This window comes from Melanotaenia boesemani, chromosome 5 (assembly GCF_017639745.1).
Source record: "Melanotaenia boesemani isolate fMelBoe1 chromosome 5, fMelBoe1.pri, whole genome shotgun sequence".
Lineage (NCBI taxonomy): Eukaryota > Metazoa > Chordata > Actinopteri > Atheriniformes > Melanotaeniidae > Melanotaenia > Melanotaenia boesemani.
This window is the reverse complement of record NC_055686.1, coordinates 31,379,187-31,401,799: the sequence shown is the minus strand read 5'-3', so window position 1 is coordinate 31,401,799 and position 22,613 is coordinate 31,379,187. Positions and strand designations below refer to the sequence as shown.

Sequence of the window (22,613 nt, the reverse complement as noted above, 5' to 3'; positions counted from 1 at the left end):
GTTGTCATTCATGTTAACGTCAGCACATGGTAACAGGTAAACCATTGTGGAGGTTACCTTAAACCCAAGCAAACCCAACCACCCCATCAGCTCATTTTAACGCGGTTAAAACTCTTACTGATAGGGTTATACGTGGAATTTTACAAACTCGAGTATCACGGCCTGTGGCCGCGGTACCAGGAAGCGGACCCAAAAGCAGAACGCTCAGAGAGGCAAGGAGGAAAGTGCAAACAATGTTTATTAATAACAAGTATTGTGGCGTGGTCCAGGTCCAGATGGCTCTTCCTATGAGAGGACAGAGGATTATTGCAGGTCTGAGAAGGTGTGGGGTAATGTCTGCTAAGGCAGCGGCTTACTGTGTTCCAGAGGTAGACCGATGGTGGACGAGTAGCCAAGAGATGGTTTCTGGTGGCGGTGATATGAGCTTGGTTGCAGGCAGGGCGAGCAGGCAGGCAGTCAGCTTGGTACGAGGAATAGTCCTTAACCTGGGTGCAGTGGTTATCCGAGAAGTCAAGGTCTGTGGCTGAGGAATAGAAATGACAAGATAAGCTTTCCAGAGAACAAGGCTCAAGACAGATCGAAGAAAGAGGCCTGATTATCACGCTGCAAAGAATGACAATCTGGCGAAGACTGGAGCTCCTGCTTGATCCTAAATAGCTGGGAGTAAAGCCGGCTAACGAGCATGCTGATGAGCTGCAGGTGGTATCAATTGTGGCTCCAGCCTCCACCCTCCGTCCCCATGGCAATCTGCTCAGCCCTACCTGCAAACTCACATACACACAGAACCATGACATCGAGAATCAGAGTTTCTGCGAGGGTGATGAAGCCACGCCCCCTATGATAACACCCCCACACTTACCTATTAAAGCGTAAGACCAGCCCATTTGTGATGTATTAAAGCCACGCCCATTTGTGATGTATTAAAGCCACGCCCATTTGTGATGTATTAAAGCAAGACACGCCCATTTTTGCATCACAAGGTTACCAAGAGACTATAAATAGAATCTTGTCACCATAAAGTCTCAGTCGTAATTGCAATTTATACAAGGATACTGATTTTCAAAGTATTTATTTCTTGGTTAAAGTGATAGAAAAAAAAAGTAGAAATGGCAGAGAACAGAAAGCTTCATCCTTCAGACACAATGAGGACCCTTGAAAAAGAAAATGAATGTTATAGAGAAAGAGTGCAGAAACTTCAGGAAAAAGAGGAAACACTGACACAGGAAAACAAGAAGTTATCTACTGAGATAGCTCAACTTAAAAAATTATACCATCAACGACAAGAGGAAAATGACCAGTTGAGGAGAAGTCTTCATGAAGAACGGAACTTATGTAGATGTAGACAAGATAAAACAACTGAAGAAAAAAATAATTTGTTAAAAAACAATCAAAATCTTGAAACGATAAATATTAAGTCGAATCATGCTACTGAGCTTAATCAAAACAACTGCGATATAAGCCAGACAAAAAGGCTTGAACTGAAAGACATAGCAGAAAAAATTTTAGAAATAAATGAGCTTGTTACAAAACGAGACAAGGAAATAATTTCTGCTAGGGAAAGTATAAATGAGGTGAAATCAATCAGTGACAGCTTACAAAAATCAGTTGAAAATTTAAAGAAACAGTCTGAAGCAAAGACAGAAGAGATGGTATTATACAAGGATCAGTGTGAAAGAGAAAAATACAAGACTCTGCAGGAAAATACTTGTAAATCTAAACTGCAGATGATCGATGCAGAAACGCAGGTGGAGCCTTTAGAGGATGATAAATCTCAGACAAGGTGGTCCAGTGCAAAATGGATCTTAGCACTGTCTGCATCTGCTCTAATTGGCATTTGTTGTTATCGAGGAATATAGACTTGGGACAACTTTTGCATTCCTTCAGGGTCGATTCTAATATCAAACAACATAAATTGCAAACATCTAAGAGAAACATGCACAACTTTTAAAGGAGGAAAAACCTTGTAACATTATGTTATGACAAGTACTTTTCACAGACACCTTCAGGCAGGTACAATTCCTTAAGTTTAACTTATTTACCTCCTTTATCCTTCAAAGGTTTTCTCTCCACAAGCTCGTTGATTTGGTAGGGAAAACAACTAAGTATTAACTAGAAAAGACCTCTATAGTAATTAATTAATAAATTAATAAATGAGAAGACATTTATTTACACCTGTCATCTGAGTCAAAGGTTGGTTATGCTAATGAAATATTGAAATATTTTCAGTATTTTATTAGTATAGAAGTCATTTGGAAGATACAAGCCTATCACAAAACAAGGTGTCCAAAATTAGAATGAAAGACGATTCTAGAATTTTCTTTGATGTCAGTGTTCTAGAATTGACTGTACCTTCTTTCCTGAGGTTAACATGCCCGTTACAGGGTACTTAAGATAGGAGCGTCTTTTAAAACAAAAAACAAAACAAGGAAAAAGAAAATCAAGAAGAAAACAGTACTCAACCAAACACCCTAAAATATAAATAAATAAATAAATAAATAAATAAATAAACAAAAAAAAACAAAAAAAAAACAAAAGAAGATAAAAACACCCAAGCCCCCCAAAATATAAATAAATAAATAAATAAATAAAACAAAACAAAATACAACCCCAATCCAACCCCCCAAAAATAAAATAAATAAATAAATAACAAAACAAAAAACACAAAACCAAAACAAAAGAAGATAAAAACACCCAACCCAACCTCCCAATAAATAATAAATAAATAAATAAATAAACAAAACAAAAAAAACAAAACAAAACAAAACAAAACTAAATGCAACCCCAATCCAACCCCCCAAAAATAAAACAAATAACAAAACAAAAAACACAAAACCAAAACAAAAGAAGATAAAAACACCCAACCCAACCTCCCAATAAATAAATAAATAAATAAACAAAACAAAAAAAAACAAAACAAAACAAAACAAAATACAACCCCAATCCCAACCCCCAAAAATAAATGAATAAAAGCAAAAGGCACTGGTAATGGTACTCTCAGAAATTAGATAGGGTTCAATTCCCTGCAGTGCCCTGCTGAATGCATGTAACACTGACAAGCATGTAATATTAAATCAAATTAAAAATGACTAATTCAATCAAATTAATTTTAATTATGAAGCACTTTTCCTTCCAAAGGTAACACAAAGTGCTTTATTAGGACATAATGAAGGTTGTGATAAATATAAGATAATAAAATAGTGCATTCGAGGAAACAAACAGCATTTTTTTGCCAACATTATTTTCTTCATTGATATATAATACAAGAAAATAAACACAATTACATGTACTAAACATACATGTTGAACAACCAGTTCCTTACCCATCCTATGTTACAGTTCTTGATTGGGGATCAGGTTAAAGGGTTACACTCCATCTTAGTCAATTAAAAATACATAGTACATATTTAAAAAGAAAAAAATGTTTTCATACATTGAGCACTGCAGAGGGCCACTGTTGATACATCTCGGTCTCCTCCAACATACCTGCCAAGTCTGTTCCTGTTACATAGTTAATAAATGGGTCCCAGATCTGATGAAAATTGTGTTGCCGATGTTTTATTGTGTAAGTAATTTTCTCCAGAGGAAGTGTTGTTGATAACTCAGACATCCATCTGCCCACTGCTGGTCTTTTGACATCGTTCCATGTTCGGGCTATTACTCTTTTGGCCAATAATATACTTAAATCTACAAACATCCGTTGATTATTTTTCACCTTCAAATTATCTGGATATAAGCCCAAAATAAATAGCCAAGGGATTAAAGGTAGTTGAATGTGTAAGATATTTTGAATGTTTTATTTCACCTCTTGCCTGAATTTCTGTTTTTCTGTGCACTGCCAAATACAATGGAAAAGAGTTCCTTTTTCCTTCCCACACTTAGTGCAGGTGTCGGGTATGGCTCTATTATATCTATTAAGTTTTTCAGGGGTAATATACTTTCGCATGAGCCAGTTATACTGCAGCAATTTCAGACGGGTATTAGTAGTTCTTAATTGTGACTTAGTACATGCGTCCTCCCATACTTCCATTGAAATGTCCTCATTCAGGTCACTTTTCCACACCTCCAGTCACTCTGCAGATGTTTCGGTACATTCAGCTACCAAGCATTTATATATTTTGGATATTAAGCCCCTTCCCCTCACAATTCATATCCATTCGTTTTTCTGTAGTAGAGAAACGTTAGTCGTCTGTAGTCTGAGGTTAACATGCCGGTGACAGGGTACTTAAGATAGGAGCGTCTTTTAGACAAAAAACAAAAACACAAAATAAAAGAAGAACCCCCCCCATATATATATATATATATATATATATATATATATATATATATATATATATATATATATAAATAAATGAATAAATAATTAACTGAGAACAGTCAGTAAGAGCAATGAGTCACCAAGCCCAGACATGATCTGAGAGGGCAATGGACATGAAATAGTCCCACACCAATATGATGTTCAAACTGGAACTTCAGGTGTTCATCAGTCATCCTCTGATTGAGTAGTCCCATGTTGTCCATAAGGTCTTCACTGTGGTCTGGGCATGATCATCTTTGCAACCAGAAAACAGAAAAAAAAGCAAGGGTTATGTTGATTCACCATTTATGTGTATGTGTATGATGACTACACAGCAGTAAAGTTAGCCTTCAGATTTTCTTTGTTTTACTTAGCTCCAGTGAGCTATGTATAAAAGCATCACTCCATAGTTATAACATATAAGGGTGAAAAGCAGAAATGGACACATAGTGTTTTTTTCACCACCGTTTGGTCCATGTATATTTAGGTACTTTGTGTTTTTTTTTATTTGAAATGTTTTTGTATTCTAACCCAAAATTAAAAATCGGATGAACTGTTAACCATTTTCTGATTTTGTGCTTCAAAAGAAAATGGGGGGAAAAAACAAACAAACGAAACAACGAAATAACAGAAAACGAGCGCTCGGATCCGATTTTAGATTTTTCATTTGAGGCAGCGTGACCTGAAAGCTCTGTCTGCTCTGCCTATGCTGTGTTATCTCCTATCTGATACCTATCTACATAGACAGCAGCATGAATACCTGGAATAATGAGGGTATCTTATGTGGCAATTTCAAAGTTATTTTGTTTTTCATATTAGACATCAGTGACTGATTTTAATAGCTGACTAACCACAATGGAATATTAAGTTATAATAAGCAATTAAAACCTGGTTAATAAAAAGCTTAAACCTTTTGTAGAGGCTGTTCGTTTTCTATTTTGTCACATATTTGACATAGTTCTATCTCCAGTCTTTAGGCAGCAGGACTCTGCTGTATGTAATCTGTTTGTGTAATGTGAACTGATGCAGGTTCTGCAGTGATGTGGACTCTGAATCAGTCTTTTAGAGGCAAAAGGGGGAAGCTTGTAAACCTGAAAACACTATTTGAACTGTGAAGTATGGCGGGGGCAGCATTATAGTGTGGGGCTGATACAGGAGGAACTGGTGAACTTAATAAAATAGACTGCATCATGAAGAAGAAACCTTATTTGAAAATACTGAAGCATCATCTCAAGCCATCAGATGTCGACAATAAAAATAGTCGACAACAACTTTAACCTTCAACTATTTTTGGCAGAAAAAAACACCTACAAATTGAGACATTGTCTTTTTTTTTATCTCTGTTGAGAGTTGCACATGCACTATAAAGTCTGCCAGGTGGCAGAGAACATCAAAAGTTTGGGATAATTTCATATTAAACTTACAAAATAAATTAAATACATGTGAGATTTTTAAAACGGATCTTGCATACCACGGAAGTACGTCTGCAATACTTGAACATTTAAAGAGGAGGAACGCTGGACTTACATAACCTCATGCAAAGTTTTCAAAGCTGAAAGTGAAATAAGATCCATTTATAATAATCATGATACATAATCTGATTAGTCGACTTGTCAGAATTGTCATTAGTTGCAGTCCTACTTTTACTCTTTCAGTTTATTGTGCAAGAAGCAAGCTGTAGGCATCATCATCATGTTTGGCTGGCAAAGAACTCTGAGTTTTCTGAGGTCCTGTGGCAACTGGCTCTACCAGTGAGGATCTGCCTTCTTCATCTATCTAATTTTATTAGTATTCAGGACAGAATTCTGTTACATACAATAACACCAGAAAATGAACAGTGTAATTTTTTTTATCAAAATGAGCACTAGTTCACCAAACTACACAGAATCAATGCTACACAGTAAAAGACCAAGTGTCAATGTAACTCTTAGAGAGTTGAATTTAACTCTGTTTCAGATAATATTTGGTCCCACTCAAAAATAGAGTAAAATTTACTCAATGACCAGTGTCAAAATTAACAATGAAATGTGTAAAGATATTTAACACTGTGTTTTTTTCACACTGTTCAGAGTAATATGATTACACTTACAATAGTTAATTTTACTCCAAATTTAGTTTTTCAAATGACACTCTTATGTGTAATATTTGTATCTCTACAGTGTTATTATTATTATTTTTTTTTACATCTAGGTCATAGGATGCTATTTTACTATGCTGCATTACAGAATTGCTGTCATCCAACTTATCAAATGGAAATAAACACAAACATAAAGTTACAGTAACAGCGTTTATTATGTTTTGTGAGTGAGATAAAACATGTTACCCACATTACACGGTGCTCACCAAAGAAAACAACGTGGTACAACAAAGAGAGCCGTGTCATTCACTCCATATGACATTTGTATGTCAAAAGGCCTAGGATATTGCAGATTATCAACATGAAAGGCAACAAAATCTTGCTTTGTCCTGGTCACTTCATATGCATTGAAATGTTCTTGGAAAGTTACTGTAAATAGAGGTGAAGTGAGTAGCGACAATTTCTCATGCATTATTAGAACTGACACAATCTGGTAAAAAAGAGGCATTTCAGATTCAACTTTGCCACAAATGACCAGATGTGGGCGGTAAACAAAACCATTGTGTTTAGCCAAATTCACTTTCATAACTTGAACATTACTGGGCAGTTACATTGACATGGCAATTCCAGAACCTCCTTTTACCATTTCTAAAAGTAATCATGAAACATTTGGATCTGCACTGTGTACTTTTCAGTTGAAAACAGAGGGTGAGTCTTAAATAAAGATCCATCACAAATATCTCTGAGTCTTGAGTCGTCAGTGGCAGAGCTCAACATTTCTGCAGTATACAGACTTTTAAATATTGACTACAATGTAGATAAAATTGGAACATACATGAATTTATCTTGAACAACTTTTTGATCATATGTTCCAGTCTCTTTATTTCGCCTTGTGTCAAGTCTTGAGCCAATCACACACTCAACTGGTTCTACAGTTTCAAACTTGCCAGAGAAGAATTTTGACCGCTTGTATTCTGAATTCAGAATTGTGAAAGGATTCTCTAACTCCTCAAAACATGCTTCAGCTTTCTTGCACATTTCAGTTTCTCTTTCATCATTAAACACCCCTACTGAAAAAAACAGCTTGACCATCCTAAGCTGGTCAAGCTGGTCACCAGCTTAATTTCAGCTGGTCTAAGTACTCTTGCTGGTATAGCTGGTCTAGGGTGTGTTTTGGACACATTTTAGCTGGTCAAGCTGGATACTGATGGTTTTAGCTGGTCAAGCTGGATACTGATGGTTTTAGCTGGTCAAGCTGGATACTGATGGTTTTAGCTGGTCAAGCTGGAGGGGGAAATCTACACTCATGTTTTTGCTGCTTTATATAGGTTTAAGGTGGTATACTGAATATGGCATGTTTTAAACAGCACAAGACAATGTCAATGACATATTTATTAAACAAATCCATTCAATAATGACGGTGAGTTTCACATTTACTGCCAACATGTCAATATTTACTAAGTAAATTTCACCGTAAAAGTTTACCAGAACAGATAACTGAATTGGAAATCTGGTTAAACTGGTCATGAAAATGTACTATAAAAAGGCTATTAAAAGTCTATTTTAAAGCATAAACACAATAAAAATAAAACCTTAAGTGAAATGGAACCCAAAACCCTTATTTAAATAAATGACAAATGCAGTTTGATAAAAGCTTTCCATCAATTTTCATTTCATTTTTCCAAGTTTTTTTTGTCCTTCTTGTTCAAGTCTTGAATTTTCTGGGAGATAAAGAAGCCCACCAGCTTCGATCTCCTGTCCACCTCTGCCTTCTCCAGATCCTGGGCCCTCAACCAGCAATAGAAACAATCTTAAAAAAAGAATAAAAATTGATTAATTATTGGCCTGGAATAGAAAAAGTAAAATCTACTGCTTGTTCTAAGCATGCACTGTAATTTCACCTTGACTACACACAATGTTAAATAGGTTTAAAGGAACTTTATTCGGCATCTATTCACTGCTGGGCTTTAAGCTTGTTACATACTCAAAGAACTATCTTCTTGTTCTCGTGCCCCCCCTTCAACTTTGTAACATGCAGTAAGCCAGTGGTTCCCAAACTGGGGGTCGGGACCCCTAGGGGGACCCAGACATATGTCAGGGAAGGGAGTTGAATAACCTGGCAAAACAGCTGTTTTGCTAGCAAAACATGGACACATTTTTTTAACAGTAGGCCTACTAACAGGCAAAACCATTATAGAACAACAGCAGTGATTTCAATTACCAAAAAAAAGAGATAAATAAAAATAATAAACTATCAAGATGCATATCTGTCCCTGAGCTTGATCAGGTGATGGTTCTGGTCAATGGTGGGTAATAAAGAAAGACCACAGTGGGTTGTGTGGGTTTTAATCCACTTTGGGGTTTTTCATCCATAGAAAAGATGCTGATCACTTTAGAAATAAACTCCTCAGCTGTCGTGGCAGAGACGTTTTTACTGAAAGCTTAACTCAGCTTCCTGGTTTAAAACACTATAGCAGTAGAATTAGTATTCCCTTTGACTCTGACATGGTTTTGAACAAAAGTTAACAAAGTATCAGCCGATAAATAAAAGACTGCTTACATGTAGGGGTGGTGAAAAAAATAGTTTTTAATCGGAATCAAGATTTTTGTTCATCAAGATTTAGAATCGTTTCAAAATTTCCAAGAATGGATTTTTTTGAAAGGCTAAAAATTATTAGCTTGACTACTTTCAAAGCTGCTGCTAAGTGACAAAGACATGTTAAAATTGTCATGTTAGCTAGGTTTAAATTGTTTTTTGAAGAAAATGATCAGTTTTCTTTCAACTAATTAAACAATTCCTCAGAACTGTTTCTGGCTTATAGAGGAATGGAGTTAATCAGCAGGTTTTGTTACTAAAGAGGATTGAATGCGAATTAAGATTGGTTTGAATCGATAATTGATACAGAATCGAATTGCTCCCCCAAGAATCGGAATCGAATTGAAACATGAGTTGCTGCTAGATTCACACCCCTAGCTTCATGGCACTTTTCTTCATACGCTCCTGTGTACGCATCGGGAGCATTTGTTGTGATGGGGAGGCTTGACTTCATTGATGTCGATGAAAGGGTGACCCAACAGAAAAAGTTTGGGAACCGCTGCAGTAAGCAATGCTGCATGCACAGGAATGCACCTGCTTGCATACAGCAATAAAGATATATTAAATGATTTAAATATTTTGTATTTCAAAAGCAACTAGACTCCATGAAGACCTTTGCAGATTAAACCATCAGTCTGTTCAACAGTTTTCAAGGGATGCACCTTGTTGTCTGAATGAAATTGTGCTTTTTGCTATTATTTACATCAAATGAACACATTGTTATTGGTATCGGTGGAAGTTTACTTATCGTGCATCATTATTTTTATTTATCATTCCTTTTTTCATTTTCTTGTTATTTGAATAACCATTATGAATTTAGCCTTTTCTTTAATGGGAGTGTATCTAAACTTTCATACGGCACTGTAACTTAAGCTTATGACAGTAGCTGAGCCACACATTTGTCTGTAATGGTAGCTAGGTCAGGGCTAAATATAAAAATGTACCCAGCTGCTCTTCACTTGCTGTGTCATTTTAAAAAGGAGGTGGGTCCAACGGTTCCGAAGATAGGGGGTCATACAAACTAATTTGAAAGCATGGTCTGGCTTGTGATGTCACTGTCCATGCTATATTTCAGTATATTTCCTGAAACTTGAGGCAGAATTTAGTATCTAGCTCCTTTAAAATGACATTTGTGTAAGGAGTTGTACTGTATACCTTTGAGGGTTCCCAGCCTGTCTGGGGTCATGGGAGGCTTTGCCTCAGTGTTTTTGGTGGGGCATTCCTTTCCTGACACACTCCGTTGTTTTAGTTCACTGCTCCCCCAGATGGCCACTGCTAACTCTTTGACGTACAACGAGTCTTTTCTTGTGGCTTGGATCTTGTTCCAGACTTCCTCTCGCAGCCAAACCTCATTTCCAATATGAATCTGAAAAAGTAGTATTTACACATTTATTTTGCTAAATATTACAGAAATGCAGTAACAGTTGGGAGTGCTATTGGTTATTGACATTGTTGTAAATCTCTATTAATTTAAATGATCTTATATTCATAACATTTTCCAACTGCTTGCACTATGGAAGACAGCAATCCTGAACCTTTACATCATATTGTAAGGAGATGCAGGGAGAAAGAAATAGATGAAGATGGAAAGAAAGACCCCAAACTTAAAGGAATACTCCACCCTCAGAATGATGCTTCATTTTCTACTCACCCCCATGCTGATTAACACTCTGGAACACTTTTTTGATATTTATCATGCAGCCGGAGATATGGGGAGGTTTTCGTTCTCCATCAATTCCGTTACAGTGATGTTGAACTGTGCCCGGGCAAAAAGGTCCACAATTTAGTGGAAACGATATCATATAGTATATTTTTAGACCCTAAACCCTAAAATATTGTATTTCCTGGATGAGAGTTCAAGATACTAGGGAAGCCGCGGCAGACTTGAACGCGCAACCCCCCAGCTTCCTTAGTCTCATGTATGCGCAATGGGGAAATGCAATGTGCTGCATTTTAGCTCATAAAAATATACTAAATTATGTTGTTTTGAGTAAATTATGGATGCTACCCACTCAGGACACTTGGATTACATGGACCAGCAGTATGGAGGAATATTGCCAAGTTTTTGTGGACTTTTATAGACCTTTTTGAATGTGCACCGTTCAACATCACTGTAATGGAATTGATGCAGAATGAAAACCTCCCCATATCTCTGGCTGCATGTAAAATATCAAGAAAGTGGGTGGTGAAACATTAAAAACCCAACATAACGAGGTCATCCGCGTATCTGTCTGTTGCCTTGAACAGGCTATGTGCTACATATTGCGCTGCCGTTCAGCGTCCGAATTTCCCGCACAGTCGTGGGGATGTGACGTAAACTGACGCTGTATGCGCGTTGCCGACAGCTCTTGAACAGGAAGAACATGGCCGCCGCAGACTCGGATTCAAACACTGAAGGGATATTTATGGATGCTTCTGCAGCCAGCAAACGACCTGCATCCACTCTAAGCCCACAAAAAAGTGGCACCACGAAGAAAAAGAAGACTTTATCAGCGGCATCTTGTGAGTCTTAAAAAGAATATGTCCGGACAGGCTGTAAAGTGTTTGTGCACGCTCCCATGTTGCTTCGCTGGTGGCTGTAGTTACCCACAGCGCCTGTCCCGGCAGCACGGACTCAAAGTCGCCTTAAGTCCCTTTAAAAAAATTAAAAAAAAAATGAAAAATTCTAATGGACATGTACAGTTCATTAGCTCTGTCCAGACCATCAAGATTTGATTATCTCACTGATAATCTTGATTTGGGAGTTTTATCAGTTGATCCTGCTGGTAAAGAAGTCTTCTGTTGCCATGGAAACTCATCATAACAAGATTTTGAAAGAGCCAAAAAGAGCCTAAAATATCCAGAAAACTCTCCCGTGTAGTACAGCCTCCGAATCGACATGAAAATCCTCTTTGTAAAATCCTAATTTGACAGCTGAAGTCTATTAAAGACGCCTGTATTTAAAAAATCACGATAGCTAAGACAGAGCTACTACAATGTGCTGCCATCTAGTGGCGCATTCTAGAACACCAATAGTACATGCCATTCATTCATATAGTGAAGACATGTCAAATTAGAAGCAATCCCAAACCATTACTTGAAAGCTTACGAGGGAAGGGAAAACAAACAAACATGTACCTTCCCATCCTTCTTTTCCAATACCCTTGGGGTGTTCGGCAGCTGAAGAGGTTCACTCTCTGAATTGGGGCTGGTGGCTAAAGTTGTGGACTTGGTGACAGGCTCAGAGACCTGAGACATCATTGACCCTTTGTCCACATAGTGTTAACATGTAACACAAACAGTGACAGTAGAAATTTGGCGAGCAGGCCCAGCGGGCGCCGGGCGCTGCGGCGCGGGCCGCACGGAGGGCAGGCGCCCCACAGGCCCAAGGGCCACCCTTTCCCCCCAGCAAAGCCCCACCCAGGAACCCGACGGGGCCCGACCGCCCCAGGCAAAACCACCGCGGGCCACGCCAACCCAACACCAAGGCTAGGCACCCCAGGGACAGGAACATGTCCGCAGGTCCCCCCGCCCCCCCCCTCTGTACCCCAACCCTTACCCATTCACTCCCCTTCACCCCCCCCCCCCCCCCCCCCCCCCCCCCCCCCGGCAGCCCACGCCACCACACCAGGGGACCAGAGAGCCCCAGGCCGCACACACGCATCCTGGTCGGGTCCAAGGCACAGCGCCCCCATCCTCCCCGAAGGAGCCCCCGGCGGGAGGGGAGAGAGCGAGAAGGAGAGCAGACTCCATCCCCACTGCCCACCAGGACTCCCGCCGCCCCCCTTCCCCCTACCCCCTACCCCTCCCTTAGACCCAACGGACACATTGTAATCCCAAGGGTACCTGCCCGGCATTGGATCAGCCCGACCCCGATGTCATGCCCAGGGCGACCAAGCCCCCCCAGGCCCAGGAAGGGCCCACCGAGCTGGAGGGAGGCAGCCCCCAGACCCCGGGGCACCCGCCCCCCGCCCGGCCCCCACCCCAGCCCCAGGCCAGCCCCCCAACCGCCCCGGACCCCCAGTCGCCCCCCGGCCCACCCCCAGTGAGCACCAGCCCCCAGGCCCCAAGGCCCCGGAGCCAGTCAGCCACACCGTCCTCTACTCAATGGTCCCCCCGACCACCGACCCAGAGAAACGGCCAGGGCCGATGGACCCCCAAGGCCCCCCAGCCAGCCCCACCCCTGACCCCCACAGAACGACTAGACCCCAGCACCCCCTCCCACTACGTGATGTGACTAATCAGCGGGGTCCAGGAAGACTGAGAGTTAACTGATTGGTGTTTAATGGATGCCGATACAGACTCTAGACCAGGCATGTCAAACTGGTCCAGCAAAGGGCCGTGTGGCTGCAGGTTTTTGTTCCAACCAAGCAGCAGCACACCAGATTTGACTGATTCAATCAACTGATCTCAGTCTTCAGACAGCTGATTGGTCAAACTGTGTGCTCTTGGCTGGCTGGAACAAAAACCTGCAGCCACACGGCCCTTTGCTGGACCAGTTTGACATGCCTGCTCTAGACTGATGTGATCCAACAGGAGATTTCTGTACTGGTTAATATTTAGATTGTTTTTAGACTTCCAGTTCACTAGAATAGTTTTCTTTGCAATACATAAGGCCGTGAGGACCATATGTGCTTTGTTAGTGTCTATATTAATGTCACTTAGGTCACCCAGTAAACAAAGTTTTGGACATGCATGAATGTTACATCTAACCCATGTTGATAAATCCTCACAGACCTTATTCCAGAACTTCTGGACAGGTGCACAAAGCCATAAAGCGTGTAAGTAATCATCTGCTGTGTTACCTGTGCACTGTGTGCAGATATCGGAGTGATTAAGACCCATCTTGAACATCCTTTGTCCTGTATAATGCATTCTATGGAGGACTTTGTATTGTATGAGTTGTAAATTTGGGCTGTCTGTCATATTAAAGGCATTAAGACATATTTGTAACCAAAATGGTTGACTAGGATTGATGGATAAATCTATCTCCCATTTTGAAGTAGGTAGGGAATTTGAGTCATCTATTTTTAACATTAATCTGTATATTTTTGAAAGTATTTTGGGGGTACAGAGGTCCATAAAATCTGCTACTATTGGAGGAAGTTCCAGATCTGTTCGGTGAAGGGGGAATTTTGTTTGTATTACGGTTTTGAGCTGTTGATATTCTAAGAATCTGTTGCTGTTAATCCCATATTGTGATGAGAGTGTATTAAAAGATAACATGTTTCTATTATGGATAATATGTTCAAAGTATTTAATTCCTTGGTTAATCCATTGGTTAAAGTTTAGCATATTTTTGTTTAGTAGAATATCAGGATTGTTCCAGATGGGTGTGAGTTTACATGGTATTATTGAGGAGTTGGTTTTATTGAGAAATTCCCACCAGGCTGTCAGAGAAGTGCTGATGTTGACACTTTTAAAGCACTTTTGCTTTTTTATACTTAAGCTGAAAAAAGGAAGATCAGAAATTTCCAAATTGTCACAAAATGCTTGTTCTATGTCTATCCACAGGTCATCTAGTGGACTAGGTTTGAGCCACTTTAGGACATATTGCAATCTATTAGCTAGGAAGTAATGTTGAAAGTTAGGCAAGTCTAATCCTCCTCTATCTTTCGGCTTCTGTAAAGTTTTTAAACTGATCCGGGGTGGTTTATTTTTCCAGAGAAATCAGGAGATGTGTGATTCTAGCGATTTAAACCAGGTAGAGGGGGGTTTCATAGGAATCATAGAAAACAAATAGTTGATTTTGGGTAGAACCATCATTTTTATGGTGGCGACTCTCCCCATGAGTGAAATGGGTAGAGATTTCCAGCGAGCAAGATCATCTTCTATAGTCTTAAGAAGGTGAGTGTGATTAAGTTTTGTTAGTTCTGAGAGCCTGGAGGGAATATTTACACCCAGGTATCTAATGTTACCTGATTTTAAGGTGATGCTGGGTAGATTTTGAAAGCTACAGTTGATGGGTAGAACTGTACTCTTAGACCAGTTAACGGAGTAGTCCGACAGTGATGAGAATTTATTAATTAGTGAGATTGTTTCAGATAGAGAGGTTTGTGAGTTCTGGAGGAATAGTAAAACGTCATCAGCATAAAGACTTATTTTATGAAATATATTTTTGGACTGAATGCCTTTAATAGCTTTATTTTGTCTAATTGCAGCAGCTAGCGGTTCAATAAATATAGCAAAAAGTGAGGGAGATAGTGGACAACCTTGTCTGGTACCCCTTTGTAGATTAAAACTTGGAGAGGTCTGGTCGTTTGTTCTAACACTCGCATTAGGAGAACTGAATAAGATTTTAATCCAGTTAATGAAAGATGGGCCAAAGCCGAATCTGTTTAGAGTAGCTAGTAAATATTTCCAGTTAACACGATCAAAAGCTTTCTCTGCATCTAAAGAAACTATTATTGTTTCCAGGTTATTGATGGTAGAATAATCTATTATATTAATTAGTCTCCGCATGTTAACAGTGGAATATCTGCCCTTTATAAAGCCTGTTTGATCAGGGTGTATAATGAGAGGAGTTACTTTCTCTAACCTTCCAGCTAATGCTTTGCAAATTATTTTAAGGTCTGCATTTATCAGTGATATGGGTCTGTAGCTAGATGGTATTGTGGGGTCCTTACCTGGTTTTAATAGTACAGTAATGGTGGCAGAGTTTATGTTTGGGGGTAAGTAACCATTTTCCTTTATTTGTGTCACCATTTTGAAAAATGTTGGGGCCAGTATTGACCAGAATTCTTTATAGAACTCTGCTGGGAAGCCATCCGGACCTGGGGCTTTTTTACAGGGCATATGTTTAAGGGCTTCATGTAGCTCCTCCACTGTGAGGGGGGAATCTAAGGCCGTGACTTGTTCCTGCTGTAAACCTGGAAGATCTATGTTGTTAAGAAAATGATGGATATCATTGTCTGATGGATCTAAGTGTGATGTATACAGAGTTTTATAGAAATCTCTAAAGATGTTGTTTATTGCATCTGGGTCATGCGTAATATTACCTATTGAATCTTTAACAGCCAATATGGTAGATTTTTCCTTATTTATTTTTAACTGGTTAGCTAAAAATCTTCCGGATTTATCACTGTGTTCAAATGTCTCCAAGCGTAATCTTTGCACCAGAAATCCTGTTCTCTTGTTGATTATTTAATTTAATTCCAGTCTAGCCTTCCTTATTTGGTTCATCGTTGGTTCATCTGGTGAAGCACTGTAGGCGTCCTCTAATGATTTATTTCTTATTTCTAATTCTAATATTTTTGAGTTTTCGTTCTTTTTTTTATGTGACGCAAAAGAGATGATTTTGCCTCACATTACCGCTTTCCCTGCTTCCCACAGAACACATGCTGAGACTCCTGGTTTGTCATTGTTTTCTAAGTATATAGCCCATTCTTTTGTGAAGTAGCTGATAAAGTCGGGATCTTTAAGCAACGCTGTATTAAATCTCCAGCTTTTAGTCGGTGGTGTGATTCTCGTGTTCCTCAAAGTAAAGGAAACTGGGGCATGGTCGCTGATAGTGATGGGGTGAATCTGGGTCTCTGAAATCTCACTCACCAAAGAGCTGCTAACCAGAAAATAATCTAGCCTAGAGTATGAATGGTGAACTGAGGAAAAGAAGGTGTACTCTCTGATATTAGGGTGATAAGACCGCCATATATCGCAAAGTCCAAAATCTTCCATATATTGTTTTACAGTGTTTGTGGATTGCCAGTTTCGATGATTTACAGTGTTACTAGACCTATCAGCTGAGCCCAGAACCATGTTAAAATCCCCCCCTGTGATCAGTGTGCTATCTGTGTGTTCAGAAAGTGATGTGAAGAAAGAATGAAAGAAGGAGGGATCGTCAACATTTGGGCCATATAAGTTAGCTAAGCATAACTTCATATTTTGAATAGATAATTTTACTATGATGAATCTCCCTTCTGGATCTGTGATAACGCTGATTTCTGTGAATGTTATTTTTCTATTTATCAAAATGGCTACCCCTCTCTGTCTGGAGTTAAAACAGGCTGAGTAAACATGAGGAAACTGGGTTGTAGAGAGAGCATTAACTGATGTTTTTTGTAATATGAATCTCCTGTAAGAACACAACGTCTGCCTGCAGATCATTTAATCTATTAAAGATTTTTAGTCTCTTCTCTCTGGTCCCAGCTCCGTGCACATTCCAAGTGATAAATCTAAGGATGGTCATGCTTGTGGTGAAAAAGTGAGTGTTGGATGCTTCTTGTTAATATAAATTTGAATGTGTGTGTGTGTGTGTGTGTAAGTGTATGAATATGTATGCGTAATGTTGTGTGCCTGTGTTGAATGTTATTAAATGTACTTGAATTAATAAATGTGAGTGTTGGGTTATATATACAGGTATTACTAAATGTACTGTGCAGCTTAGCATTAGTGTTATATGGTTCCGTGAGGTGGCAGCTAGAAAAAAAGAAAAACAAAAAAGAGTGCAGAGAGAGAGGAAAAGAAGAATAAAGCGGGAAGAAAACGACAAAAAAGAGGGGGAAGTGGGTGAAAAAAGAAAACAAACCCATAAAATATAAGTCCATTTTGTGAACATTAGAGACTGGCAGTGTTATTGTCTATTGTGAACAAACATTAAACTCTGTGACTTAAGCCCAGTGAGTCTGATTAGCGTTTATAACACCTGTGCAAAGTGTGCATTGTGTGGATACATATCTGAGGTCAGTAGAGCCAGGGAGTGGTGTTATGGTCACGATGTAGCTGTCCATTAACGTAAAGCTTGTCCACCGAGATGACAGCGCGGGCTCCTCCGTCCAGGAATTTCTTCCTGATGGGGAACAAGATCTTGCGACGCTCCTGGATTTCTCTGGGAAACTGATCGCTCATGCTAAGGTCAGTCCCACGAAGCTGTCTACCGTAACGCTTCACCTCCTCTTTTTCTTTGTGGAGAACGAATTTAGCTACTATCGGCCTGGGTCTGCCCTCCGGTTTTTTTTTTCCCTATGCGGTGAACCCGATGAAAAGAGATGGCTTTTACCTTTTCCTCTGGAAGTTTAAGGTTGGATCTGATGAATTTTTTAACAGCTGCCTCTGTATCTTCCTCCACCTGCTCTGGGATCCCTGAAATAACTAGGTTATCTCTCATGCTACGGCCCTGTAGATCTAGGACTAACTCTTTCATTTTTTTAATTTCCACTGATAGTTGGCTTACTCCTTCGGTGAGGGTTTTCACCGAGTCTCTGAGGATGTTGTTCTCCGTAGCAAGAGCTTCCACCTGCTTTTGGCTATATTCCAAACTTTCCCTTAAAGATTGAAACTCACGATGAAGAACTTCCAGCAGGGAGAGCCAGGCATCGAGGCTGGATAGCTTCCCGTCGATGGAGATTAGAATATCCGTCGTATCGCTGCCGGTTAATTATTGATGTGATGATTTCTGTTGATTTATTAGAAGAGGTAACTGCACCCTTTTTTCCTCATAACTGGCCCGCAATGGAATAATCCTCGACCTGCATGATAATATTCAATTATAATTATAACTGGCCTAGTGGTATGTTGCACCAATCACTAATATACTGTGAATCTACAATAAATTCCACAACGCACTGCGTGGCGCACGCATGCGCCAGTCCTTGTCCCACTCATTCATCAGCTCCAGCAACCTGATCCCCTGTTGTTAATTGAGAAGATGATTGAAAATGTTTTTTTTTTGTGCCATCATGTACCACGAAGCCCGAATGCAGCTGAACGTTAGACTGAAGAGAGGAACCGCAGAGCTCTTGACAGCTGCAGGTGAAATAGCTGGAGAGTAGAAAAGCGTACTTTTAAAAAATGTATTCGATTTGTTTTTAGCAGTGCTGCAGTTACGGGAGATGCGCACGCGTTCCTGTCTGTCGTCCGACTGTCTGTCGTCCGACTGTCTGTCATCGAACTGCTGCATAACTGGCACATACTGTCAGGTCTTCCTATGTAACTTCTTGCTGACTGATATGACTGGAGGCACAAGTGTCAATATGTGCAAAGAGGTTATTTCAATAAGTTCTAAATAAAGAATGTGTCCGGCCGTCGAATTGTACTAATTTTAACATTTTGGTCCACGCTTTATTTGAGTTTGAGACCCCTGTTTTAGCCCGTACATGGCCAAAATGCATGAATGTATTCATGTACATGAGAATGTTTTTGTTTAGAAATAGTACATGATATTTTTTTATTTGGTACCATGTCATGTATATCATCTTTCAATTCAAATGTAGAATGTGTGGCCCTTAACCTGCTATTTCAAGTCAACCTGGCCCTCCAAAGGAAATGTTGCCCACCTGTTTTAGTCATTTCAAATTCTTCATTCACCTCACCTCAGTCAACATGAATGAAGTTCAAGCGTACATGACCTATGAAAGTTAACACTGTTGCAAAGTTATTAATGAAAGTTCATTTTTTGCATATTCAGCAATGTCTTATAAAATGCCCCTACTTTGCTATATTTAATACTGTATGTAGAGACCCCTATGGCCTAACCCTTTTTAGTATTTTTTTCCCCTTTATGTTATTGCAGAGGTTTTTTGTAGTGGCTCAAAAGGATATATATATCCTATAAGCACATCTAAAAAAAAAACTGTCAAAAGAAAAATACTGCTATTAGTTATTCATGTGCAATTATGAACAGATAATACTCACTTTGTGAAAAGAGTTGTTTAAGCACCTCATCTAGGCTTTGTTGCAGAGAAAGGTTTGCCTCCCTATATTTAGCCAACTCCAGTTCCAGCTCACATTTACTCTTGTTTAGTTGAGCAAATCTTCATAAAAAAAGAAAAAAAAAAGAGCAGCATTAAGAACTCCAACAGTACGTTCACAATAATACACTGGTAGTGGTGCACGATACTATCGGCCCAATATCAGTATCTGCCAATATTGTCTTTACAACTGGATATCGATATCAGCCCGATATCAATCTGATATTGGCCAATATTATTTCAATTTTATTTGTTTAATTGATAAGGGGACAGCATATAAAAAACAATTTTGCCAAAAGTGTAGTTTCCATTTGCTATCCCTAGCCAGATCTTAATCGTTTAATCATTTGAAATTTTACATATCGTGCATCACTACACACTGGTGATGAAATATTATGTTGAAAGTGATTTCAGTGGCTTGATACCAGAATGCTTCAGTGAATTTTAGCCTCCTCATTTAAGCATTTACACAGTATACACTGATTCAGGTCATATGTGAGAAGAATGAAAGGTTCACAGTGGACTCCTTTCTTGATAATAAAAGGCAATTCCCAACCCTAGTGTTTTACTTTTCCAAAATAAACGCGCAACAAATTGCGACAAGCAAAGGACAGCAAAGGGAGTATACCATCCAGTGGGTAACCAGCCTCGGCATGCTTGTCATTAGTCTCTCCAATGCTAACGTATGTCAGAAACCCTTACTTGGTTCAGTGTGATAAATACATTAATTAATTAAGTGTACTTTTTTCATCCCGTCTTACTTTTCTTTGGAATTGGCCGCATCTTGTTTTAGATCCTGCATCTTTCTTTGCATTTGGTGGTACTTCAGTTTCAGTTCATCATATATCCGTTGTGGTACAACTCCTCCTCCGTCTTCATCACTGTCAGAGAAGCTGTCTGGCGGCGTTTCCTCCCTCTTCCTCTTTTGTTCATTTGCAAGAAGTGGAGAAGTTTTTTTCATTGCCTTTTTTTCTTCCAAGATCCGCATAAGGCTTTTTCTTTTTTCATTTCCTTCAGCTGCTTGGATGGTTTTCTAACACAAAACACACAAAAAAAATATTTTATTAAGCATTTACTGGTATAATTGTGTTTCACTTTAAAAGAAAATTTCACAAGTATGATCTTTTATGTGGACACTTACTGTAAGAACTTGAAATACAAATAGTGAATGCTTAAGGAGATAGAAGCAATTCCTACGCACTGTTGATAAATGAGGCCCCTGGTCTGCAGCGCTAATTTTTATGTCCCGTGCAGACTTGGACAGTTTCACTATGATGGGCTCATGCTGACTTCAGGTCTCTCCACTACATTCATGACATGCATGACGTGTATAAATTAAAAAAAGTCAATGGTCCTACCATATATCAGGAGCGTATTTGGTAGATTGGACAGCATTAACCACTGAGCATCATGATGAGAAATGTTCAAATTCTGAGTTGCTTTTTCCCGACATTTGAGACAACCAAATGCTGTGATTCTTATTTGATATTTATATCTTTAAATGCATTATAGAACACACAAATAGATATTACAGTTGGACACCTAGTGCAAAGCAATGACTAAAATGCTTAAGCACTGTGAATTGCATTTATACATTCAAACTTTAATAATGAACAGAAAGTATGGTTTTTCATATGTTCAGGTAATACTGTGATCTGCTTTTTAACAACAATATCCACATAATGCAGCAGTTGTTTCAGATATTTTGCTATGAATATCAATAATAAAAATAAAACATATAAAAGCTGATTTTTTTAATAGTTTTAAATCATGATTGTTTAATCTGACTGGTTCAATCAGATGCAGCATTTATCATTCATTATGGAGGTTTTTGCTCAGTGGAGCTTTCTAGAGCAGGGCATGAAAGCCAAATGCAGGTAGTGGGCCAGATTGGTTAAATCTGTTATATTCTGGTTTTATCTGCAGCTGTTTGTGTTGTAATGCTAGTATTTGACTAGAACCTCGAACTATCGGCTGATTAGATCAACTTAACTCATAAATAACATTAAATGCTAACTGAATCAATAAATCTACAAAATCAGTCTTGATTATCCAAACATATCCCACTACATTTTTATACCGTTAAATTCAAGATCATATCTCCGGTTTTACTTGGTCCATTGAAGTCAAACAAAAACTCAGAGTTTATCTTAGTTTCCACTTGGTAATGAAGTTAAAAGCAGAGCTCTGTGTGCTCCCGTTTTTTAGTAATGGTGCTTTGAAAAAGTGCAATCTGATAGAGCTCTGAGGGTTATCTCCTGAAGATAAAACTTTAACTGAACATTTAACTCCTATAAACGGAACAGCTTGTTTTCTACAGCTCATTACATGTTCCATTTCCAAGGCTTGTCACACAGTAATTTCTGGTGTATGATTCAAATCACCTGCGTCTTTAACAATGAGTGTAAAGTCCCTGGGTTCCATGGAAAAGGAACGCTGTGGCTTCGCTTCGTCTCAAGTTAAGTCAAAGCGAGCGGTCCCACTTTGTTTATCCGGTGCCGCCGCTTTCTGCTTCTAGCTGAAGAGCTGCGGACTGTCGCGCAGCAACCAGCCGCAGTGCATTGTGGGACTTGTAGTACTATTCCGGCGCGACATTGATCTTTGATTTTACAGTCTATGGTGATTTCTCACCGTGAGAAATGGTATATTCGGCGTGTGAGCAAGTCGAAATGTGTTTCACGCCCAATGCGTGAGAGATGAGAGCCCTGCATATACTTACCGCTTTTTTCTTCAAGTCACTACGTTCTCTGACCGCTTCAGGATTTTTTTTCCACCGCAACTAGCCCCTCCTCCATGACCTTTGGGACTCTAATCCGCTTCCGAGGATTCTCTGTGAACTGTTGAAGATCCTCTCGAGTTTCTATGAAAAGGTAAGTACGTAAGTGTGTATGTTAACATGCTAGCTAATTATGTAAATAAGCTTAAGTCTGTCGAAGACCATATATAAAAAGTGGTGTCTTATGCTAGTAGCTAAATTAAGCTA

General features: G+C 39.2%; 1 protein-coding gene across 1 annotated transcript; it reads right to left on the bottom strand.

Moving 5' to 3' along the window:
- Window positions 1–155: 155 nt before the first annotated feature.
- On the bottom strand, window positions 156–22,362 carry LOC121639315 (BEN domain-containing protein 5-like). The gene is made up of 6 exons (XM_041984476.1): window positions 22,350–22,362; window positions 20,392–20,663; window positions 19,575–19,693; window positions 12,084–12,211; window positions 10,122–10,332; window positions 156–523 (listed from the first exon to the last, which is right to left on the bottom strand). Exons 2-6 carry the CDS (start codon window positions 20,616–20,618, stop codon window positions 156–158), a joined length of 1,053 nt encoding a protein of 350 aa, XP_041840410.1. The 5' UTR covers window positions 20,619–20,663; window positions 22,350–22,362.
- Window positions 22,363–22,613: the final 251 nt, after the last annotated feature.

Bases quoted from the DNA above. Each gene is read 5' to 3' on its own strand.
- LOC121639315 (XM_041984476.1), bottom strand. From the start codon at position 20,618: ATGCGGATCTTGGAAGAAAAAAAGGCAATGAAAAAAACTTCTCCACTT. The intron at 10,333-12,083 runs GTACATGTTTGT...CTACTTTTTCAG, and splicing joins TGGAAAAGAAGGATGGGAAG to ATTCATATTGGAAATGAGGT. The intron at 524-10,121 runs GTATACAGTACA...TCTATTCCTCAG, and splicing joins CAGGCTGGGAACCCTCAAAG to CCACAGACCTTGACTTCTCG.